At 44.3% G+C, this 19,665-nt stretch overlaps 1 protein-coding gene across 3 annotated transcripts in view; it reads right to left on the bottom strand.

Annotated features, from left to right (window-relative positions):
• Positions 1-7,481: 7,481 nt before the first annotated feature.
• The window catches only part of DBF4 (DBF4 zinc finger), a 36,524-nt gene continuing 24,340 nt past the window's right edge, over positions 7,482-19,665 (bottom strand). For all 3 annotated transcript variants that reach the window (XM_034760382.1, XM_034760381.1, XM_034760383.1), the window contains exons 10-13: positions 15,121-15,252; positions 12,040-12,154; positions 9,943-10,067; positions 7,482-8,611 (exon numbers count right to left, since the gene is read on the bottom strand). In XM_034760382.1, the coding sequence (XP_034616273.1) occupies positions 7,540-8,611; positions 9,943-10,067; positions 12,040-12,154; positions 15,121-15,252 (1,444 nt within the window). In that variant the 3' untranslated portion in view covers positions 7,482-7,539. The remainder of the gene's footprint in view (positions 8,612-9,942; positions 10,068-12,039; positions 12,155-15,120; positions 15,253-19,665) is intronic.

The following is a 19,665-nucleotide window of genomic DNA, read 5'->3' as shown; positions in this document are numbered from 1 at the left end:
ATAGTGCCTAGAAGCCCCACTCATGGATCATGACTAGGCACTATATAAACACAGAACAAAAAGACAGTTCTGGCCCCAAAGTGCTTACAATCTAAGTATATGATAAGAGACAACAGATGGATACAGAGAGACCAGTTGGGGAGTACAAGAGAACAATGAGACAATATTCATCAGCATGATAGGCAGTGGTCTCAGCACACCAGCAGCCTAACGACTGTCAAGTTTTTTTGTAAGCATCATGGCAAAGCAGTTTTAAGGAGGAATCTGAAGGAGAACCAGAACGCCCCATGCTCCCCAATATGGTCACTCTGTTGGCCACTGGCCTTGCTGCCACTGCGGCGCGGTGGACGGCGCAGCAGATTCCGGTGCCCAATCCCGGTCGCTGAGAGCGGGGCGATGGGCTGAATTAGGTCTCTGTGCCAGAGGAACCACATTCCGGCAACCAGGGAGGGGCTGTCAATGCCTGAGTCAGTTTACTGGTCAAGGCTACCGGTGATGGTAACTGACTGGTGACTGTACTGGGGAAGAGCAATCCCAGTGCCAAGGGGGCCGGCGTCAGGGGTATTGGTGCCAGGGGTGGGGTGGGGTGGGGGATGAGAGGGGACGGACAGACTGGTGCCGTGGAGACTGGCAATAAGATGAGGAGTGTTCCCATGGTGCGGGCGATCAGGACCGATGTCTAGAGGTAGATCAGCGAAAGGGTGAGCGATGCCGGTCATAGTATGGGGAGCGTCAACCCCGTGCCGGAGAGTAGTGCCAAGGAAACCAGGAGGAGGGTCCGGGCCACCAACGACGAAATTGGGAAATGCCTCGGGATCCTCCATGCAGTGGAGACCGTCGCTTCTTGTCCGGCGACTGGCGGCACTCCCCTGCCCTCTGAGGGGCCTTAACAGCAGGCTTGCCCTCTCGGGGAGCCTTAGACTGTTCCTGTGGCACCAAAGACATCATAGGGGCAGGTGAAGACCTGTGCTCTCTCTGTGCCTGGGCTTGGGCGGACAATGGGGCAGGCAGGGTTGTGGGTCCCATATCGGTCCCAGGAGTTGGTGGAGCCTCAGTCGTGGAGGCATGCTTGCACGGTTCCAGAGAAGGCTGGCGGGCAGGCCCGGGTCCCTTGCTTGATGACCCCTGGGTCTTCTTGCTCGGTGCCGGAGAGTGCTTCTTAGCCCTCTTTTTTGGTACCAGCGACCGCAAAAGGTGTTGGGAAGAGGCTGGTGCCGGCGGTGCACTGCGCACGGAGGCCAAGGCGCTCAGTGCAGCCTGCGTAGAAGGCTCGGAAGTCAGGCGGACTCTATCAGGAGAGCCTTGAGGCGAATATCCCTCTCCTTTTGGGTGCAGGGCCAAAAGGTCTTGCAGATCCGGCAATGCTCCTGTCATAACTGATACCAGACACCTCTGTGTTCCTGGGTGCAGTATCCAGCCAGACTCATGAAAGACACCCCCCGCCCCCAGCCTCTGCTTAAACCAAAACCCATCAGAAAAAGAAAACTTGCAGAGAGCAGTGAAGGGTGTTGGGAGACACACCTAGACCCCTCCTGACTAGGGTGACAAGACTAAGAGATCTCCATTAGCATACAGAATGGAGAGCAAAGACAACTCCCCTAGCCTCATCTGCATGAAAGATGGGACAGGAAGACATCTCAATTTACATACAGAATGGAGAACAGAGAACCACACTGAATTCTGGGACCAGAAAAAGCAGGGAAGCATTGCATCCTGGGAATCTCTGCTCCAGATGCTAATGAACCTACGCCTGCACACACACCCAGCTCAGCAGTTACCAGACCAATTCTAGTAATGACTCCTTAATTGATATCCAAATACTGAAGCAGCCTAGTTGCATTGTGAGCTCCCTGGAAGAAAACACCACCCATAGCCAAGAGTGATCAGCTCCTATTGTCTAGTCTAAAGAAAACCCTTGAGTCATCAGCTTACCTATAAACAAATCTAGTGTTCTCCCTTGAACTACTGTAATTTTTCTACAAAAATCCCTACTCACCCTCTAGTCAGGGTTCTGATGCTTAGATCCACACTATGCATCAGTTCCACTGGAACTCCATCTCCTGACTGATCGTGCTGGGGGCTCTGCCTGTCTCCAGCATTCAGAACCCAACTCCTTCTGTCTATCTTTTAGGTTGGAGACTTCTTCCTCCAGATTTCAGTTCAGCTCATCTCCTTCACAGGGTTCCTGCCCATCGTCTCTTGTGTACCCAATGTTTCTCTCCCTAGGCAGAGATATTTTTCTTTCCTTGGCCAACTCTTTGAATTCAGCCACCAGCAACAGCTTCGCCTTCTGAAGGTCAGCTGTGTCTTGCTTGGTCTGTCCCAGCTGCTCGGCCATCTCTTTCACTGCTTGAACCACCTCAATCTTGTCCGGAGGGGGAGGGGGGAAAGGGGAGGTGTGTAACGGGGTGGACTAGGCCCTGAGGCCATCTGCTGGAGACCTTAAGGCCTTGCCACAGTTCCTGCGACACATTAGATATATTGCTCATGTTCTCTCCCTTCAGGGCAGAGACTGGAGGCTGAGTCTTGCCTTCAGGAAAAGGGTTGTTCAAGCCCCACAACTGCTTTCCTATTTCTATCACGTGGGCCTCAGTCCTGCTTCCTTGTCTAACCAAAGTTTGCCAATTGGGGAAGGCCTGGCTCTATGATAATACCAGTACTGCCTTCCCAACAGAGTTTTTTTCAGGGCAATACCTTCTTATGTGGCCCATTTCCCCACAATGGAAACATTGTCCCTGGGGCAGCCTTCCAAGCCCTAAACTGAGTCTCGATAGTCCTCTGTTCCGCCTTCACTATAGCCTGGGCCTCAACCGTTTGTGGCCAGGTGTCTTGGTCAGCCTGGCCTTCACTGGTCTCAGTGGCACTCAAGGCAACTGGTATGGCCTTACAATCATGGCTTGTATCAGGGTAAACCCATCTCACCTGCCCCACTTGCCTACAGTACCTGCCACTCTGCGGTGAGGTCTTCCAACTCTTTCCTTCGCGGCATCTGCGGTAGCTGGGCCTGGATGGACGCTGTCGAGGCTGCCAAGCGTGAGACTGGTGACCCTGGAGTTGCTGCTGTTGAAGCCCCTCCAGGGTTTTGCTGTGCTGTTGCTGGGCAGCTTTCTGGGGTTTTGCAGCTCCCGCTGGTCTAGAGCTGATAATAGCTCTTCCATGGTTCCCTTGTTTACAGGGGATGGTCCGAACAATCCCCGCTTCTGGTACCAGTGTAATGGGATCACATTCACCTCTCACGAGCGCCCTCTGGCCGAGTGTGTGTACCTGCTCTCTCTACCTGTTTGTGGTAGTCTTCGCTGACTTAGCCCTCCAGCTAAGTCACACACTATCTGTTAAAAGCAAAGCAAACCCCTTCCGGGGTACAAGTCCAACAGGGACCTCTCTCATTGCCCCCTGTAATGTCTCTCAGTTTGTCCCTGCTCTGGAATAGAACAGTGCCGCAGGACTCCTTCCCTGGAAGCAATCTCTTTGCCCTCTCAAGGCCTCTCTGGCCCCAGCTCTTCAGCTGGGCCACTACAGTTCAGTCCCCGTTCTGGGGTGCCTCGAAGTCCAGGCCCCTAGTGACTAACTGGGGTTTGGGGAGGATCTGGGCTCACCCATTACTTGGGGTCCCAGACCAGGGCCTCTGTAGATAGATAAAGGGACACAGCAACAGCTACTAAGTTTCAGAGTAGCAGCCGTGTTAGGCTGTATCCGCAAAAAGAACAGGAATACTTGTGGCACCTTAGAGACTAACAAATTTATTAGAGCATAAAGGTGCCACAAGTATTCCTGTTCTTTTTGCGGATACAGCCTAACACGGCTGCTACTCTGAAACTTAGTAGCTGTTGCTGTGTCCCTTTCTCACCAGCAACCACGCACCGCACCATAACAACTCTAACTCAGGAACCAACCCATGCAACAAACCTCGATGCCTACTCTGCCCACATATCTACACCAGCAACACCATCACTGGACCTAACCAGATCAGCTACAACATCACCGGCTCATTCACCTGCACGTCCACTAATGTTATATATGCCATCATATGCCAGCAATGCCCCTCTGCTATGTACATTGGCCAAACTGGACAGTCACTACGCAAGAGGATAAATGGACACAAGTCAGATATCAGGAATGGCAATATACAAAAACCTGTAGGAGAACACTTCAACCTCCCTGGCCACACAATAGCAGATGTGAAGGTTGCCATCTTACAGCAAAAAAACTTCAGGACCAGACTCCAAAGAGAAACTGCTGAGCTCCAGTTCATTTGCAAATTTGACACCATCAGATCAGGATTAAACAAAGACTGTGAATGGCTATCCAACTACAGAAGCAGTTTCTCCTCCCTTGGTGTTCACACCTCAACTGCTAGCAGAGCACCTCACCCTCCCTGATTGAACTAACCTCGTTATCTCCACACTGATATATACCTGCCTCTAGAGATTTCCATTACTTGCATCTGAAGAAGTGAGGTTCTTACCCACGAAAGCTTATGCTCCCAATACTTCTGTTAGTCTCAAAGGTGCCACAGGACCCTCTGTTGCTTTTTACAAGTATTCCTGTTCTTTTTGCAGCTACTAAGTTGCGCTGATGCTCTAATTCCCTGGGCCACTTCCCTGTGGCTCCGGCACATTCTTCACCCTTACCTCAGGGCCTTGTCCTTGTGGAGTCCCAGCAGCCAGCCTGGAGCACCATCCGCTCTCCTCCAGCTCTCGCAAGGAACTGCACTGACTCTGGCTCTGCAGCTCTTTTTATACTGCCCCGCTGGGCCCTGATTGACTGTGTGATAGTCAGCAGCGACCCCCCCCCCCTTAACAGCTAGCAGCCGTTATGGCAGCCAGCAGCCATTAGGGGGAAGCAGATACCTCACTACACAGTAGCCTGAACTTTTGAACTGTCTTCTCTCCTCTGCCTTGAGGCAGAGGGAACTAGCCCCAAACTGGTTTTCACTGACCAGATAGCAAAAGCTCGGTTCTGGCAACCACCAATCAAGTCTTAACACAGCAAGGGCCTTTGTCTGAATGTGTATAAAGAATCTGTAAAATGTGTGTAAGACAGTTTTTGTACCAAGGTGCAGAGCTCTCCTTTCTTCTGCAGAATAAAGCAACTCTTCCTTATCCCTGTCTGTCTGTTATTGGCTCTCAGCTAGGTGGACCTGATATTTTGGTGACAACTGCTTCCCACACAGCCGCTTAGGCAGGTTAGAGGACCTCTCTATTGCCCTTTTCTGGGGCAGAGTGAGGAAAGGCCTTGAGGCCTCCAGCTGGGATGCTCAGGGCCTAGTCCACCGCCTCACAAGACCAAATAAGCTCCTCAGAAAAATGGGGAAGAAAAAAAAACCTCTGAAATCTCTGACAACTATCTAATTCTATACTAACAACAAACAACACAACACTATACTATCTAAAAACAATTACAAAACATGCTGAGGCAGGCATGAGGCAGACATGCTAGAGCTCTGTCTCAGGCCAAGGCAGTGGAGAAGGAACTGTGACTGGTTCACCTGTACAGCCCTGTATACCCTCAGAGTGAAGGATGAGGTTGTGTAGAGCATGCGTGCAGGCCAAACAGAAACTGCTAATGGAAAATATCTGATCAAGGGCTCAAGAAGCACATGCATATGTGAAATGGAGCACACATAGGGACACCATTAGAAAAAGAATAATTTGTTCCAGTATCTTTTCGGGTATCAAAGTTTGGCTGAATTCCCGGGTCCTCTTAGTACCTATCATTAAAAAGGGGAACAATGTGCGCTCTTCTCCCCTCCTCTGGGACCACACCTGTCCTCCATGAGTTCTTGAAGATAATCGTTAAAGATTCTGTGATTGCTTTAGCTAGTACTTATGAATCCTGGGATAAATTTCATGAGGCCCTGCTGCCTTTAATATATCTAACTTATCTAAATATTCTTTAACCTGTTTCTTCCCTTTTTGGCTTGCATTCCTTCCCATTGTTGTTGATATTGTGTTTGGTATCTGGTCACTGTTAACATTTTTAGCGAAGACTGAAGCAAAACATGTATCACAATGGGAATAAAACAAATATATGTGTCTAGAAGTAAAATTTTTCTTTACAGTTCCATTCCCGGAATCTTAAAAGAAAAATATAGCATAGGCACTTGCATGAAGACTCGAGAGGCAGACATACTAATTAATTAAACCTTGCAATAATCCCTGGTGAAGCTGTAAGTAAGCACTGCTGCATTATATCCATTTTACAGATATAAACACAGACACAGAGCTTGTGCAAGATCAGACAAAGTCTGTAGCGGTGTCAAGATAAACAACAGACCTTCTGACTGCCCATTCTGTACTTCAACCCTAAAACCATACTCCTTCTAATTGTACGGGGAGACGTCAGCCAACCAGTAAAGTGCCTGAAACCACTATGGCTTATTGCTAAAAGCAGCCAAGTCAGCAGGCTGTAAATTGGCCATGTTGCAGCCTCAGTTCGACCAAGGCAGGAGGGGAGGGGGTTTTGGGTGCCAAAGAAAGGGCAGCTTGACCCCGTGTCCTTCCTGATAAGAATTGTGTTGAAGTTGCTGATACATGCATTTTAGAAGAGCAGGATGTGCCCCAGGAATGTCTACTGGGGGGGCCTCAAGGCTGCAAACTCTGGAAAAACCCACACCTGGTTAATCGATAATCAGAAGGAACTTCTTGCTTGACCACTGAAACTACTTAGTTAACAAGTTTTTTTTAAGGGACATGTCATTCTATTACTAATGTATAAATAAGGGGAAAAAGTTTGAGATAGCTGGACTCTTTTGGACTCTCCCTCTGGATACATCTTGCGCTCCCTACCGGCAGAGGGAAGATTTGGCCACCGGAAGTCTGCCGCTGTGTCACTCGAGAGCCACACTCAGCTTTGGTAATTATCAAGTGCTGGGGGTGTTTTACTAACCTGTTGCGGATGTGTGTAAATGCTTGAGACGAAGTAAAGTTTAGCTTTAAGTGAAAGCACTCTTGTGTTGTCCTGTTTGTGCCAGCCATCTATTGGTCGGACAGCCACGTCTCCCCTGATTTATTTCCTAACACCACTTTGCACAGAGTAAAAGTTACCAAGAACTTTGGGTTGAAAGAACCCCAGGTAACACTAATCTATGCTAGCTAGTAAAACTGATGGATGACTATTTACTGAGGAGCGAAAAAACAACTCAAACCCAACAAGAACTTCAGTCAATCAGAAACCAACTACTTTGTTAAAAATAAAATATACTGTGTGTATATACACAAATAAATTGGTTTTTTATTGTCTGAAATTCACAATAAGGTACATGATGTATATAGATCTTGCCTAGAAGCTGGAGTTAAACACACTGCATCTTAGGACATAACCTATTTATCAGCTGTGATAAAAAGTGGTTTTTTTTTTTTAGAAAAGCACGCCAGGATTATCTTTATTTTTCAGATTTACACGTATGTTTTTGCATATATATATTTGATATACCAAAACTTGAACACATAATTTATAATACAAGAATTAATTTCCATGAATAAAATCCTCATCAGTTTGCAAATTTATTCAAAATTCATTGTTTTAAATAAAGCAGCATTAAAATCCGATAAATGGGGTTGAGGAGGAAGAGGAAAATAATGACCACAAAGAATTTGCATTTTGTCCTTCCCAAATATCTTTCAGGCAAGTTGAATCTTTTTTCTCAGGATAACTTGTAAAACCCCCAAAATCTGAATTTACTTCACTTGTCTGAAATAATTCCACCAGAGTCTGCATTGGGGAGCAACATGCAGTTTTCTTTTCTTCAATAACAGATACATCATCAGTTTGCTTTACACATAACTCCATAATCTGTCTCCGGTTTCCTCTTTTATTTTTTCCTAAGGAAAGTTTTACTTTTCTGTGCAGCTTTCCAGAAGGTGAGCTAGGTGCACTATTGACAGCCCATTCACTAGTTGCTTTGCTTGTAGAAAGACAATGTGGTAGCGTCTCAGTCTTCAGAACTATATGATGCTCTCTCTGTGGATCATTATCCACACCAAAATCTAATTGTTTTTTGTTAAATGCTGAATTGGCATCTGTTTTCTTCAAATATTTTGTTGGTAGAACAAATGAATTATTTAATTTTCGTTTTGGCTGTGAGGTATTTTTGTCTTTTTCATTACTATCAGTGACTAGACCATGAGTATATAACTTTGTTTGCACTCCTTGTAAATTCCTTCTATTTAAATTTACTTCAGGTTCAAATACTTCATTACTAGAATGCCCATAAAATTCAGATACGTTCTCAAGGTATGTTTTGTTGTCTTTCTGGGGAGGTAGCTGTATGAAGTTTGGCGATAAATCAGTCTCTTTTAGATTTAAAGCACAGGCACCTTCTATTTTACCATTTTCAGCATTACTTCTGAATTTACTTACTAGTTCGGAAGGAAATGATGGATGGCAAGGAAGAATAGAACATACTTGTTCAGAAATGGAGTTACGTTTTTGTACCGAACTGTGGGATACTTTTGTATGTTGATGGTCCTGTTTCAGTGCCTGCACTGTAGTATCTTTCCAAGAATAACACTTGAATGAAATGTGTTGTCTTTTTACTCGTTCTTTCAGCTCATCTGCTTTAGTTATGTTTCCAATAACAGGAGGAAAGTATCCCATATTACATTTTGTCCTAAAATTAAACAGTTTACAACATTAGAATCCAAAAGAAATATTTGAAGGAAACTAAAGATATCAGGTTACTTTAACAAAACTTAATCTGTTAAATGTATCAAGGTGAGTATTAAGATTGCTATAAGAATAAAGACAGTTTTGTCAAAATTATTTGCTCTAGTAAATGCTTATATTACCACAGGATCAGAAGGCACCATATACAAACTTCAATATTCAGAATGATTTCTGCAGCTTCTTAAATCGTTTTTAAAATATTCAAAGAAAATGGCTTTGGGTTTAAACAAAATCAAGTTCACAAATAATAATCGGCATTTAAAAACGACGACCATGTTAAAAAATGTGATGTAAAATGACAACGCGCTCAAGGCACTTAAATATTGTATAATTTTTCAGTTTAATCAGATTTAGCTTTTCACCCTTAATAAGCATTTCCAAATCACAAAAGGAACAGGAGAAGGGGATACACTAATGAGCTGATCCTGCTCTTGTTGAAGTCAATGAGAGTTTTGCCATTGACTTCAACTGGGAAAATCTGGTTTCTCCATGTCATTCCTCTCTATTATACTTTTAGAAAAGACAGAAGAAAGAGAAGAAGGTTTGTTCATCTCCTGAATCCCTGAGGGAATACAACAGAGCAATCTCTATTATTGCCACTGTTGTAATCGGTGAAGGCATTTGAGTTGGAGTCCTTTTATTTTAAGGGTGTGTGTTCATGGACGAACATTCTCTGAAAGATTCTTAGATATGGAACCTATTCCAACTCTTGGTTTAATACACACTGTTTATCCTATCTTTTCACTCAGACTTTGGCAAAGGGACGTTGTGACGGGCGTGATTTTGGTGACGGGGGGCTGGGAATGGGATGAAGAGGCTTTTGATTTGAGTGTTGAGCTTTTTTGGTGTTATTATAGGTTAGCTGCTGATTTTAGTTGTATTTTTCTACATATCTGTCAAAGAAAAGAGTAACAGGTAGGTGCCTTTTTTGTATAATTATAAATCTAAATAAAATAAATAAATATGATGGATAAACTGTTAACAAACCTTAATTATAATCTATGTCAACATGTACCACTGTAACAGTTCTCTTTTTTTAGAATACTTGGCAAATATATCTCGTGAAATAAGACAGCTGAAATACACCAGACTTACTTTTTCTTTTAAAACCAGGTCTCTTACATGTAACATCAATAAGTTTCAGTGACCTATCTAAAACTGAAAACTATTAATTAGTTCTTTACCAGATTTATACTCCCAAAGCTACAACATCTTTAAATCTCTGGCTGGCTAACTCATTTATGGGGATTTTTAAAGTTAGTAAATGTGAATTACCTTTTCATTTTGTGTGTATCATCTCTGTAGTCCACAAAGTCATAAACAAACTTGGATATTATATCATCCACAACTTGATATTGGGTGCTCTGTGCAAAGTGTTGGTGCTGTTCACTTTCAAGATGCTGAAATTAAAAAAAAAAAAAAATCATGAGACACATCGTGTACTGCAGAAATCTGTATAGAAATAAAATGCCTCCACTAAAAATAAAACAGTAGCTTCTTTCTGAAACATGAAGTATACTGCTACAGGAAAATACAGTAACTCCTCGCTTAACATTGTAGTTATGCTCCTGAAAAATGCAACTAAGCGAAATGGTGTTAAGTGAATCCAATTTCCCCATAATAATAAATGTAAATTGGGGAGGTAGGTTCCAGGGAAATATTTATTTTCACCAGACAAAAGTCTCTCTCTCTCTCTCTCTGTATATATATATACAATGCAATGATGATTGTGAAGCTTGGTTGAGGTGGTGAAGTCAGAGGGTGGAAGAGGATGGTGAAGTCAGAGGGTGGGATATTTCCCAGGGAATGCCTTACTGCTAAATGATGAACAAGCACTTGGCTGAGCCCCTAAGGGTTAACACATTGTTGTTAATGTAGCTTCACATTCTACAAGGCAGCACAAATAGAGGGAGGGGAGACAGCATGGCAGACAGAGACACACACCGTGAGAGAGAGAGATGTGCATTGCCCCTTTAAGTACGCTGACTGCACTCTAAATAGATTGCCTTTTTAAGCAAGTTGAGTGCTTGCTGCTAGCAAGCTTCCCCCGACCTGAGCCCTGTCGTGTTCCCCCGCTTCTCTATGGGGTAAGCGGGTGGCAGGAGCAGGGGGGCAGGAGCATGGGGGGGGGCACCCTGATATTAGCCCCTCTCCCCCCCTCTGCATAACAAGCACGAGGCTCTCGGGAGCAGCTCCAAGGCAGAGGACAGGAGCAGCACATCGCAGTGCGGGTAGGGACAGCTTAACTGCCAGCAATTGATACCCTGCTGGGCGGCTGCTGCACAGGGAACTTAGGGGAGCGGGGAGCTGATAGGGGGGCCGCCAGTCCACCCTTGTTCCAAGCCCCCACCAGCTAGCTGCAATGGGCTGCTCTTTCTGCAAGCAGTGGACAAAGCAGGCAGCTGCCAAACATTATAAGGGAGCATCACGCAACTTTAAATGAGCATGTTCCCTAATTGATCAGCAACGTAACAAAACAACGTTAACTGGGACGACTTTAAGTGATGAGTTACTGTACTCCAATATTAATAATGTATACAGCACATGCAAACAAGTTTAGCATAAGAGGAGGAGCAAGATGAAAATACAAGGTCATATGGATTTGGGTCCTCAGACTCCTAATCTAGACCAGCAAAAGTTAACAATTATACAGAATAGCAGATTTCGAAAAAGTCTCTCTCTGATAATAGTTTAAAAAAAAAAAAAAAAAAAAAAAGGGGGGCTCGTCTACACTACCATGCGGAGTCCATCTAAGATGCACAACTTCAGCTACGTGAATAGCATAGCTGAAGTCAACGTACTTAGATCTACTTAAAGCGGTGTCTTCACTGCGGTAAGTTGACAGCTGATGCTCTCCCATTGACTCTTGTTCTGGTGGAGTACCGGAGTCGATGGGAGAGCACTCAGCGGTCTATTTATCGCGGCTATATTAGATGCGATAAATCGACCCCCCTGGATCGATCGCTGCCTGCCGATCCAGTGGGTAGTGTAGACAAGCCCTAATTCTGCAGTCAGTTAGATATTAATATACTAACATTTGGTACAAAGGCATTCATTCACACCCATACTGGCTAAAATAAAGTTGTTTCAAATACTCAATGTGCATAAATGGGCAATTTAAAAGAGCAAGTGTTGCTAAACTCTTATTGACTGTGTTTCTGAGATGTAACTATAAGTAATCTTAGCAGCCCTTCGTGTAGTCAGCAAGAAAGTACTAAATTCCACTAGAGAGAAAATTTCTGTTTTTGTTGTTTAAAAGAACTTTTGAGTATATCTTTAAGTCAATTAATACCCATTAGGCAGAAAAATACTTGTTGATGCCACATTTCTAAGCACCGTATAACAGTTGAGAGTACAATATGTTACACTTACAGTTTGCAGATCTTCATATTTCTTCATACAACATTCACAATACCCTTTCTTTTTCTTATCCTTTAGAGGAAGTTGAACTGGACCACCACAGTCTTTGTCACTATTTGTTTTGTTTCTGTTAGCAAAAAATAAGTTGTATGTATGTAAAGAGTCAGTTATCTGTCCATATGAAGTTGGACCTTTAAACTTGCTAACTATAAAATGGTAAAAATGTTAAGAGAACCAAACATTTTAGAACATCAATCAAATCAGAGTGAACAAAGATTCATTTCAGAGGACAGAATACTGGACTAGGACTTAGGAAACCTGGCTTCTATTCCAGGCTCTGGCACTGGCCTCCTGGGTGACCTTGGACAAGTCCCTTTGCTTCCCTATGCCTCATATCCCCCATCTGTAAAGTGGGGACAATGATAATTACCTCCTTTTGTAAAGCACTATGAGATCTACTGATGAAGAATGCTATGAGTTAGGTATTAACAGCTGAAGATGTAAAATGCCCCTGATCCTTCTCATATTAAACCCAGGAGGGTTGTTTTCAGCAACTGTTCCTCTACTTCCAGAGCCCTCACCTGTGGAGTCCTACAAGGCAGAGTTTTCTACTCCACATTCTCCAATAGCTACATGAACATGTTGGGAAGCAGATGTAACAAGAATGCTGTACCAGCAGTATGCCAATGGCACCCAGCCCCACATCTCCTTTACCTCAAATGAGCAGTACCATCTCCCTGTCTAGCCAAAATCAGCATCTTCCTATTGACTCAGACTTGGTCACAGTAATCCAAAACATGACCTCTAGGCTTGATTACTGAAACTCATTATATGAAAGAGTGAAGCCACATGACCTGAAAAAGCTCCTACTGGTACAAAACATAGCAATACTTCTGCTTCCGCACAACAGGTTGCCTTGAGTATATAACTTTAGAACTCTACTTTCTGCATTGGCTCTCCGCTGAATACAGAGTGCAATTCAATTCTTTTCCTGATGTTCAAATTCCACAGGACTTGATCTAGCTACTAGAGGTATTTTCTCTAAAATCATTATCTTTTTACCCTATATCTGTTCTACTGGAACCATGGAATTGTCAAACAACTGGGGAAAGTTTGTGAGCATGGTAAACAGAACTTTCATACGACCAGGACCAAGACTGTGGAACTCAATATTTGAAGAAAGAAGAATGACCACAGGCCTTACTGCATTCAGAACTAAGTGTTTCTGACAACTTTCCTGCAACGAATTCTTCTCTTTCAGATTTACAAACAAACAAAACAATTTCTTCTTCAGGCTGTGAAGGGAGAGAGATCATTATTTCTAATTTAATTATTAGTTAGGAACTCAGATGAGACAAGGAACAAATAAATAGATTAAGGGCTTATCTACACTTACAGTGCTGCAGCTGCATCGCTGTAGCACTTAGCGAAGATGTTACCTACATCAAGGGGAGAGCTTCCACCTCCCCAGCAGACAGTAGCTATGTTGACAGGAGAAGCCCTCCCGTAGACATTGCGCAGTCTACACCAGGAGTTAGGTTGGTATAACTACATTGCTCAGGGGTGTGGATTTTCCACACCTCTGAGCAACGTAGTTATACAGACATAAGTTCCTAGTGTAGACTAAGGAAAAATTAAGCAGAAGAGCATAATTCCAGAGGTTTATAACCATCAGAGGATACCTTCCTTGCCCACCCCAATTCCTGACAAAACAAATAAAAAAATAATAAAAAAAAACCACACTACACTCACTCTCTCTCTCTCTCTTTTTTTTTTTTTTTTTTTTTTGAGAAATATTAAGTCTTGGAGGGTGCCTTCCAACCACCTCACCTCTATACTCTTAGTGCTAACTTAGGTGACAGGAGCACTACCGGAAATCCCTACAATGCCCTGAAAGTTTCTGCTGTGTTGCATTTCCCTCATTTTTCACAAAGCCATAGGCATTACAATCAAAGCAGATAGGAAGCAGGAGATTGACCATGGCAGCATCAACAGAGAGAACCACTAGCAGTGTACCATCGAGAGTAGTATAAAGGACTGGGGCAGTCCAGAAGCTATTATGTATTAAGATAATAAACATAACTGACTGTCAATTTAGATGATTTTTGACTGTGCTCTTAATTTTAGAACAGGTAATGATAGGTGCATTATTTAAATTTCAACCCAAAAGGACAAAGTGAGAAAGTTATGAAAAACAGAAAAGAGTTTTAGAATGAAGTTATCATCTCAGTGCACCACCTCTATAATTCAGTACAGTGAATGCTGTAACATCAATTTTAGAAGTCAATGCCATAAAGCAGTTCCAGCGGCCTAAATGACTGGTTGGAAGGAGTTCAGGGTCAGAATCAGAGCCTGATATTTCAGAAAGCACCCCATTAGACACTTAATTAGATAAAAATCACCCATGTAATTTGCCAAAAAGCATAACTTTGAATAGCAGTGTTCAAAGTGCAGCCTGAGTGCCAAATACAGCACGTGACCATTTAAGTGCAGGGTAAGAACAAAGCTGATCAACTGCATATTCTTATTGCCTGTATATTCATGCAGTAAGTATTCACCATTCACCTCTCAAGGAAGATATAAATTCAAGCAATATTAGAGTATGGAACATTTTGTTTTATTTAGAGAAAATTAAATTTACATGTAAATTAAGTGCATTCTTCACCATCATGTAGTTTGGGCACCATGACTTAGGATGATAGTTTTAAATAAATTTAGTTAACTTGTAGCTTTTTACTGGCAAGTTAAAGTGAACAGCTCTGGAGCCAAGATAATTCATTTCTTGCTGTACTTACTGGAGGGCATCCAGGAGGAGGATAGAGGCAAGGTATCAGCAGTGGAAAGGAGGAAAGAGAAGAAGTGTCACAGCCTGCACTGACCCACAGCAATATGTTTATGATGCCTGCATTTGTACGTCCAAAAAAGGACATAAAGAAAGGATAAAGGAGGGAGAAAGAAAAACGGACAAAATTACCAGTAGATTCAACAAATGAGACACTGGTATTGGTATAGAGCCCCATGTAAAACTAATACTAAGAGGGTCAATTTCTTAGAGACTGAAGAAGGAATTTCCATATTTTTTCCTCAACAAACCTTTGTTTAGACTGAGTTTGCTTTTGGCCACTAGCATTCTTCTTATCCACATCAAATGGACTATAAGGTTTTGGAGCAGAATAGTTGAGAACAGGAAAGCTGGATAATTGCAGATAAAATGGTCTGTAACGGCTGTAATAGACAAGAAAATAGTTGTATTAGAATAATCAAACCTGAAATACAGACAATAAAACATCTATTTAGAGCAAATTAAATACACCCTTATATTCAGAACCAAAAAAACAATGTTTTTCTTTCTTTCTGGCAGCTCATATACATGCAATTTATTATTGCCTCCTATGAATATCAAGCAGTTAGCTATCAGACAAGATTATGAAATATTTTCCTTCTTCCTTCCCTCAACTTGGTGCTTTTTTCAAATCATAAGATTTGCTTCTGGTGGCTATAGCTGTATTATGCATAACATCATATTGATGGCTTTTGTTCCTCCTCTGCATGCAATCTAGGAGCTTGCTAGAGTAGACTGCAAAGCTAAGAACTGCTCAGGTAAATAGTGTATTCATGTCCCTGCGGAATACAGATAGCACTTCCGAACATAAACCCATCAATTTTATATCTTTTGCACAGTTTACAGTTTATTAACTAGAAAAAAAATCAACTCTAAGGAGGGAGAAAGATCAGTGTATGTGTACATATGCAAAAAACTTTCATAAACAACTTAAGGGAATTATTGCTGCACAGAACTGTACCTGAAGCTACTGGATCTAGAAAGGTTGCCTAATCTGCAAGTACATTCAAATATATTTAAAATATGAGAGCAGTGAAGTTCTTCATTAAATAGGAATTCTGGTATTTGGCTTTAGCTCAATTTTTCAAATCTCTAATACAAGCTGAATGGTCTGAAGAAACCCACTGCCCCACCCAGCTACCTGCAGCATTCCCAGCTCAGCTGCTTGGTCTCCCTTTCTCTTTATGAACAGATATTTGTATATTATGTAAACAGCCAGAAGTGTGTTAGGTGCTTTACATATATTGTGAGGTCAATGCCTCAAAAATAGCAGTTTAAAGGGCAAATCCATGCTTATTTGTGCTTTTCCTTTCTTCTTCTATTCAGGTTCTTATGCTGCACCTATAGCCTTGTCTATTTGCCAATCCCTGCCATGTTTATTTGCCTAATTTATGTCAACCTCTCTCCCCCTTTCACTAGTGCTAAATCCCTACCACAACTATGGGAGCCTTCTGATGTACACTATAAAATTATGATGGCTCAGAAAAAGTCTTCAGATGTGTGACTGGCCAGTGAGTCTGGAGTTAGCAAGGACCAGCATAAAATGGAAGCTAATTACAAATTGAGATGGGAAAAAAATTACAGCAAAACTGCATTTATGCTTTCAGACTTGACTAAGCTCACATTTTCTTGTTGAGCTTTCTTGTTTCTTGCCAACTCTCACATTTTTGATTGAGACTAAGACTATATTTACACTACAGCCTATGATGGCAAAACTTATGTAGCTCAGGGGTGTGAATATTCCCCCCACAGCGACATAAGTCACACCAACATAAGCATTCGTGTGCACAGTGCTGTGAGAGTGGAAGAGCTTCTCCAGCTCACATAGCTTATGCCACTCACAGAGATGATTTTTTTTATGCCAACAGGAGAGCTCTCTCCTGTCGACATAGAGCGTCTTCACCACATGCGCTGTAGCTTCAGGATTTGAACCTAAATCAGCTCTCAGAGACAATCTGGTCCACAGTATTCACATTTGGAAAATGTTATAGTTTTTCTTTTAAAATTGGAATTTGGTACATTTTAATATTTCAACTGCATGAAGGATGGGGGCCAAATCCTCTGATGTGCCAAGCTTATATCTGCCATAGCTGAGGAAAGGAAGGCAAGTTGGTTCCAAGTAACCTTTCAATTTCCCTGGTGCAGAGCTGGCTAGGGGCCATAACAGCTACCAGCATAACTTAAAGCAATCTAAGGACTTCTTTAAAGTTATACCTGCTGCATCAGTCCCTATGAGACTTCTGTGCCAGCCAAGGACCAGGCAGCATGCCATGTGCTCTGGCACAATCCCTATGTTGATGGAGAGAAAATCCTTCACTGCCTCTGTAAGATCACTTTCTGGGTACATCTGGCTCCTGAGGCAGTGCAAAGCCAGAGCTGAGGAGCTATTCCAAGGAGCGTATCTCCTCTCTTGACAATTTCAACTGTTATTTAGAATAGTTATGATAAAAAAGCATCAGTGTCGGGCTCTCAGTTGTTTAAGAAAAACAAGACATACTTTCCAAGAGTCCTTTTTAGTTACTGCAACAACCAGAAAAAACGCTGACATGCTGAGGCCATTGAGCTAGTTGTAATGTACTGTCATCTAAGGGGTCTCATACCACATCTCACTGGCCTCCACATATTTGGAGTCACCTAATTTCTCCCTGTTCTGCTGCCATCCCTACTTTGTAGTCTGGTCTATACTACAAAGTTAGGGTGACATAAGTTGACTTGTTTCAACATAGTTTTACATGCATATACACCTTAATTTGTCTCCCACCAATGTAAACACCCCGTTCCATTGACGCAATACCACCACCTCCCGGAACAATGCAGTCACAATCAACCTATTTCTGTCAATGAAGTGCAGGTGATGCTAAACCTGGGGCAGGACAGGGATGAGCAGCAATGCTGGGTGAAAGCCAAGGAACTCTGGCAGACATATCAGAAGGTGATGGAGGACAACAACCTATTTGAAAATGGTGCCCATCTGATTCACGTGTTTAGAGAAAAAAAGCACTAGCTTTTCATTCTTCACTTTACTTGTAAAATATTAGAAAAATATGGCAGTCTAAATTACATAATCCACATCACTATCCTGTGCTCAGATAGAGTTAGAAGAAAGGAGGTAGAGGTGGCTTTTTAGGCTAGGCAGGGGGTCCACAATTCTCCTCATAGGGAGTACTTTGTTTATCTGAAGAGGAATGTCCCCTTTATCCTCTTGAATAATCTTGATGAAACTTTCATGGAGATGCTCTGCAATCCTCTCTGAAACATTTGTAGGGCTGGTGGCCTTGGTGATGTCTCCTATTGCAGGAGAAGAAACAAGCCGCTCTGTGATGAGTTCTGCTGGCACCATTGCAGCAAACAAGCTACCAGCATATAGACCCAGGTGGCCTCAGGTACCAGCAGCAGATGCGTCCTCTGTGCCTTTGTCACCCTAGAGCAGGGGTGGGCAAACTTTCTGGCCCGAGGGCCACATCTGGGTATAGAAATTGTATGGCGGGCTATGAATGCTCATGAAATTGGGGTTTGGGTGAAGGCTCTGGCTGGGGGCTCTGGGATGGGGCCAGAAATGAGGAGTTCAGGATGTGGGAGGGGGCTCCGGGCTGGGGAGGAGTTTGGGGTGCAGGAGGGTGCTCCAAGCTGGGATCGAGGGGTTTGGAGGATGGGAGGGGGAAATCGAGGCTGGGGAAGGGGAGGGGCTATGGGGTGCAGGCTCCAGGCGGCCTCAAGCAGCCCCCGGACGCAGCAGCATTTCCCACTTCCAGCTCTTATGCGGAGGTGCGGCCAGGTGGCTGTAGTCTGCCCGCTGCCCTGTTGGCAGGTGCTGCCCCTGCGGTTCCCATTGGCCGCAGTTCCCGGCCACCGGGAGCTGCGGGGGCGACACTTGGAGCGGGAGCAGCACACGAAGCCCCCTGGTTTCCCCTAAACATAGGAGCTGGAGGGGGGGACATGCCGCTACTTCTGGGAGCTGCGGCACACATGTGTGGAGCAGCCCCCACCCCCGCTTCCAGGCTGGAGCACGGGAGCGAGTCAAGCCTCAGACCTCGCTCCCCAGCAGGAGCTCGAGGGCCGGATGTGGCCTGTGGGCCATAGTTTGCCGACCCTTGACCTAGAGCATGAGGTATCAGCCAAAATCACCATTGCCTGTAAAACATTTGCAAGATTCACTCAAACTTCCACTTTCCCTGTACTCGGACCCTAGGGCACCCAGCATCTAAACCAGGGATGGGGAACTATGGCCCACAGGCCAGATCGGGCCTGCTGCTTCAATTCATTCGGCCTTTGGCAAGTCTCTGTGTCACGGGCTGGAAGCCCCAAGCCTCGGTGTTCCCCTATGGGGCTGGAGCCACGAGCGCCGGCTTGCCAGCAGCATGTCCCTGTGCCCCTCGGCAGAGAGGCGATCAGGGAAGTTCCGCTTGCTGCTCCCGCCCCCCAGTGCCAGCTCTGCAGCTCCCACTGGCCAATGAGAGCTGCGTGGGCAGGCAGTGCACACTGTGCAAAGCCACTTAGCCCCTCTGACGAAGGCCTGACCACTAGACATGCTGGCTGCTTCTAGGAACAGGCGCTGCTCGGCCGGAGTCCGCACCCCAAACCTCTCCCATACCCCAATCCCCTGCCCCACTCCAGAGCCCCTAACCCTAGCCGGAGCCCTCACCCCAAGCTCCCCCCTGCACCCCTCATTTCTGGCCCCACCCCGGAGCCTAGGGGAAGCCCCAAGCCTCTACTGCCCCCTCCCGGTGGGGCTTTGTGTGGCCCCTGACTGATTTTTCCTGTGGGTCAACTGCCCCTGATGGAAAGAAAGATTCCCC

The sequence above is a fragment of the Trachemys scripta genome, chromosome 2 (genome assembly GCF_013100865.1).
Source record: "Trachemys scripta elegans isolate TJP31775 chromosome 2, CAS_Tse_1.0, whole genome shotgun sequence".
NCBI classification, from domain to species: Eukaryota; Metazoa; Chordata; order Testudines; family Emydidae; genus Trachemys; species Trachemys scripta.
This window is presented reverse-complemented; position numbering and strand designations above follow the sequence as displayed.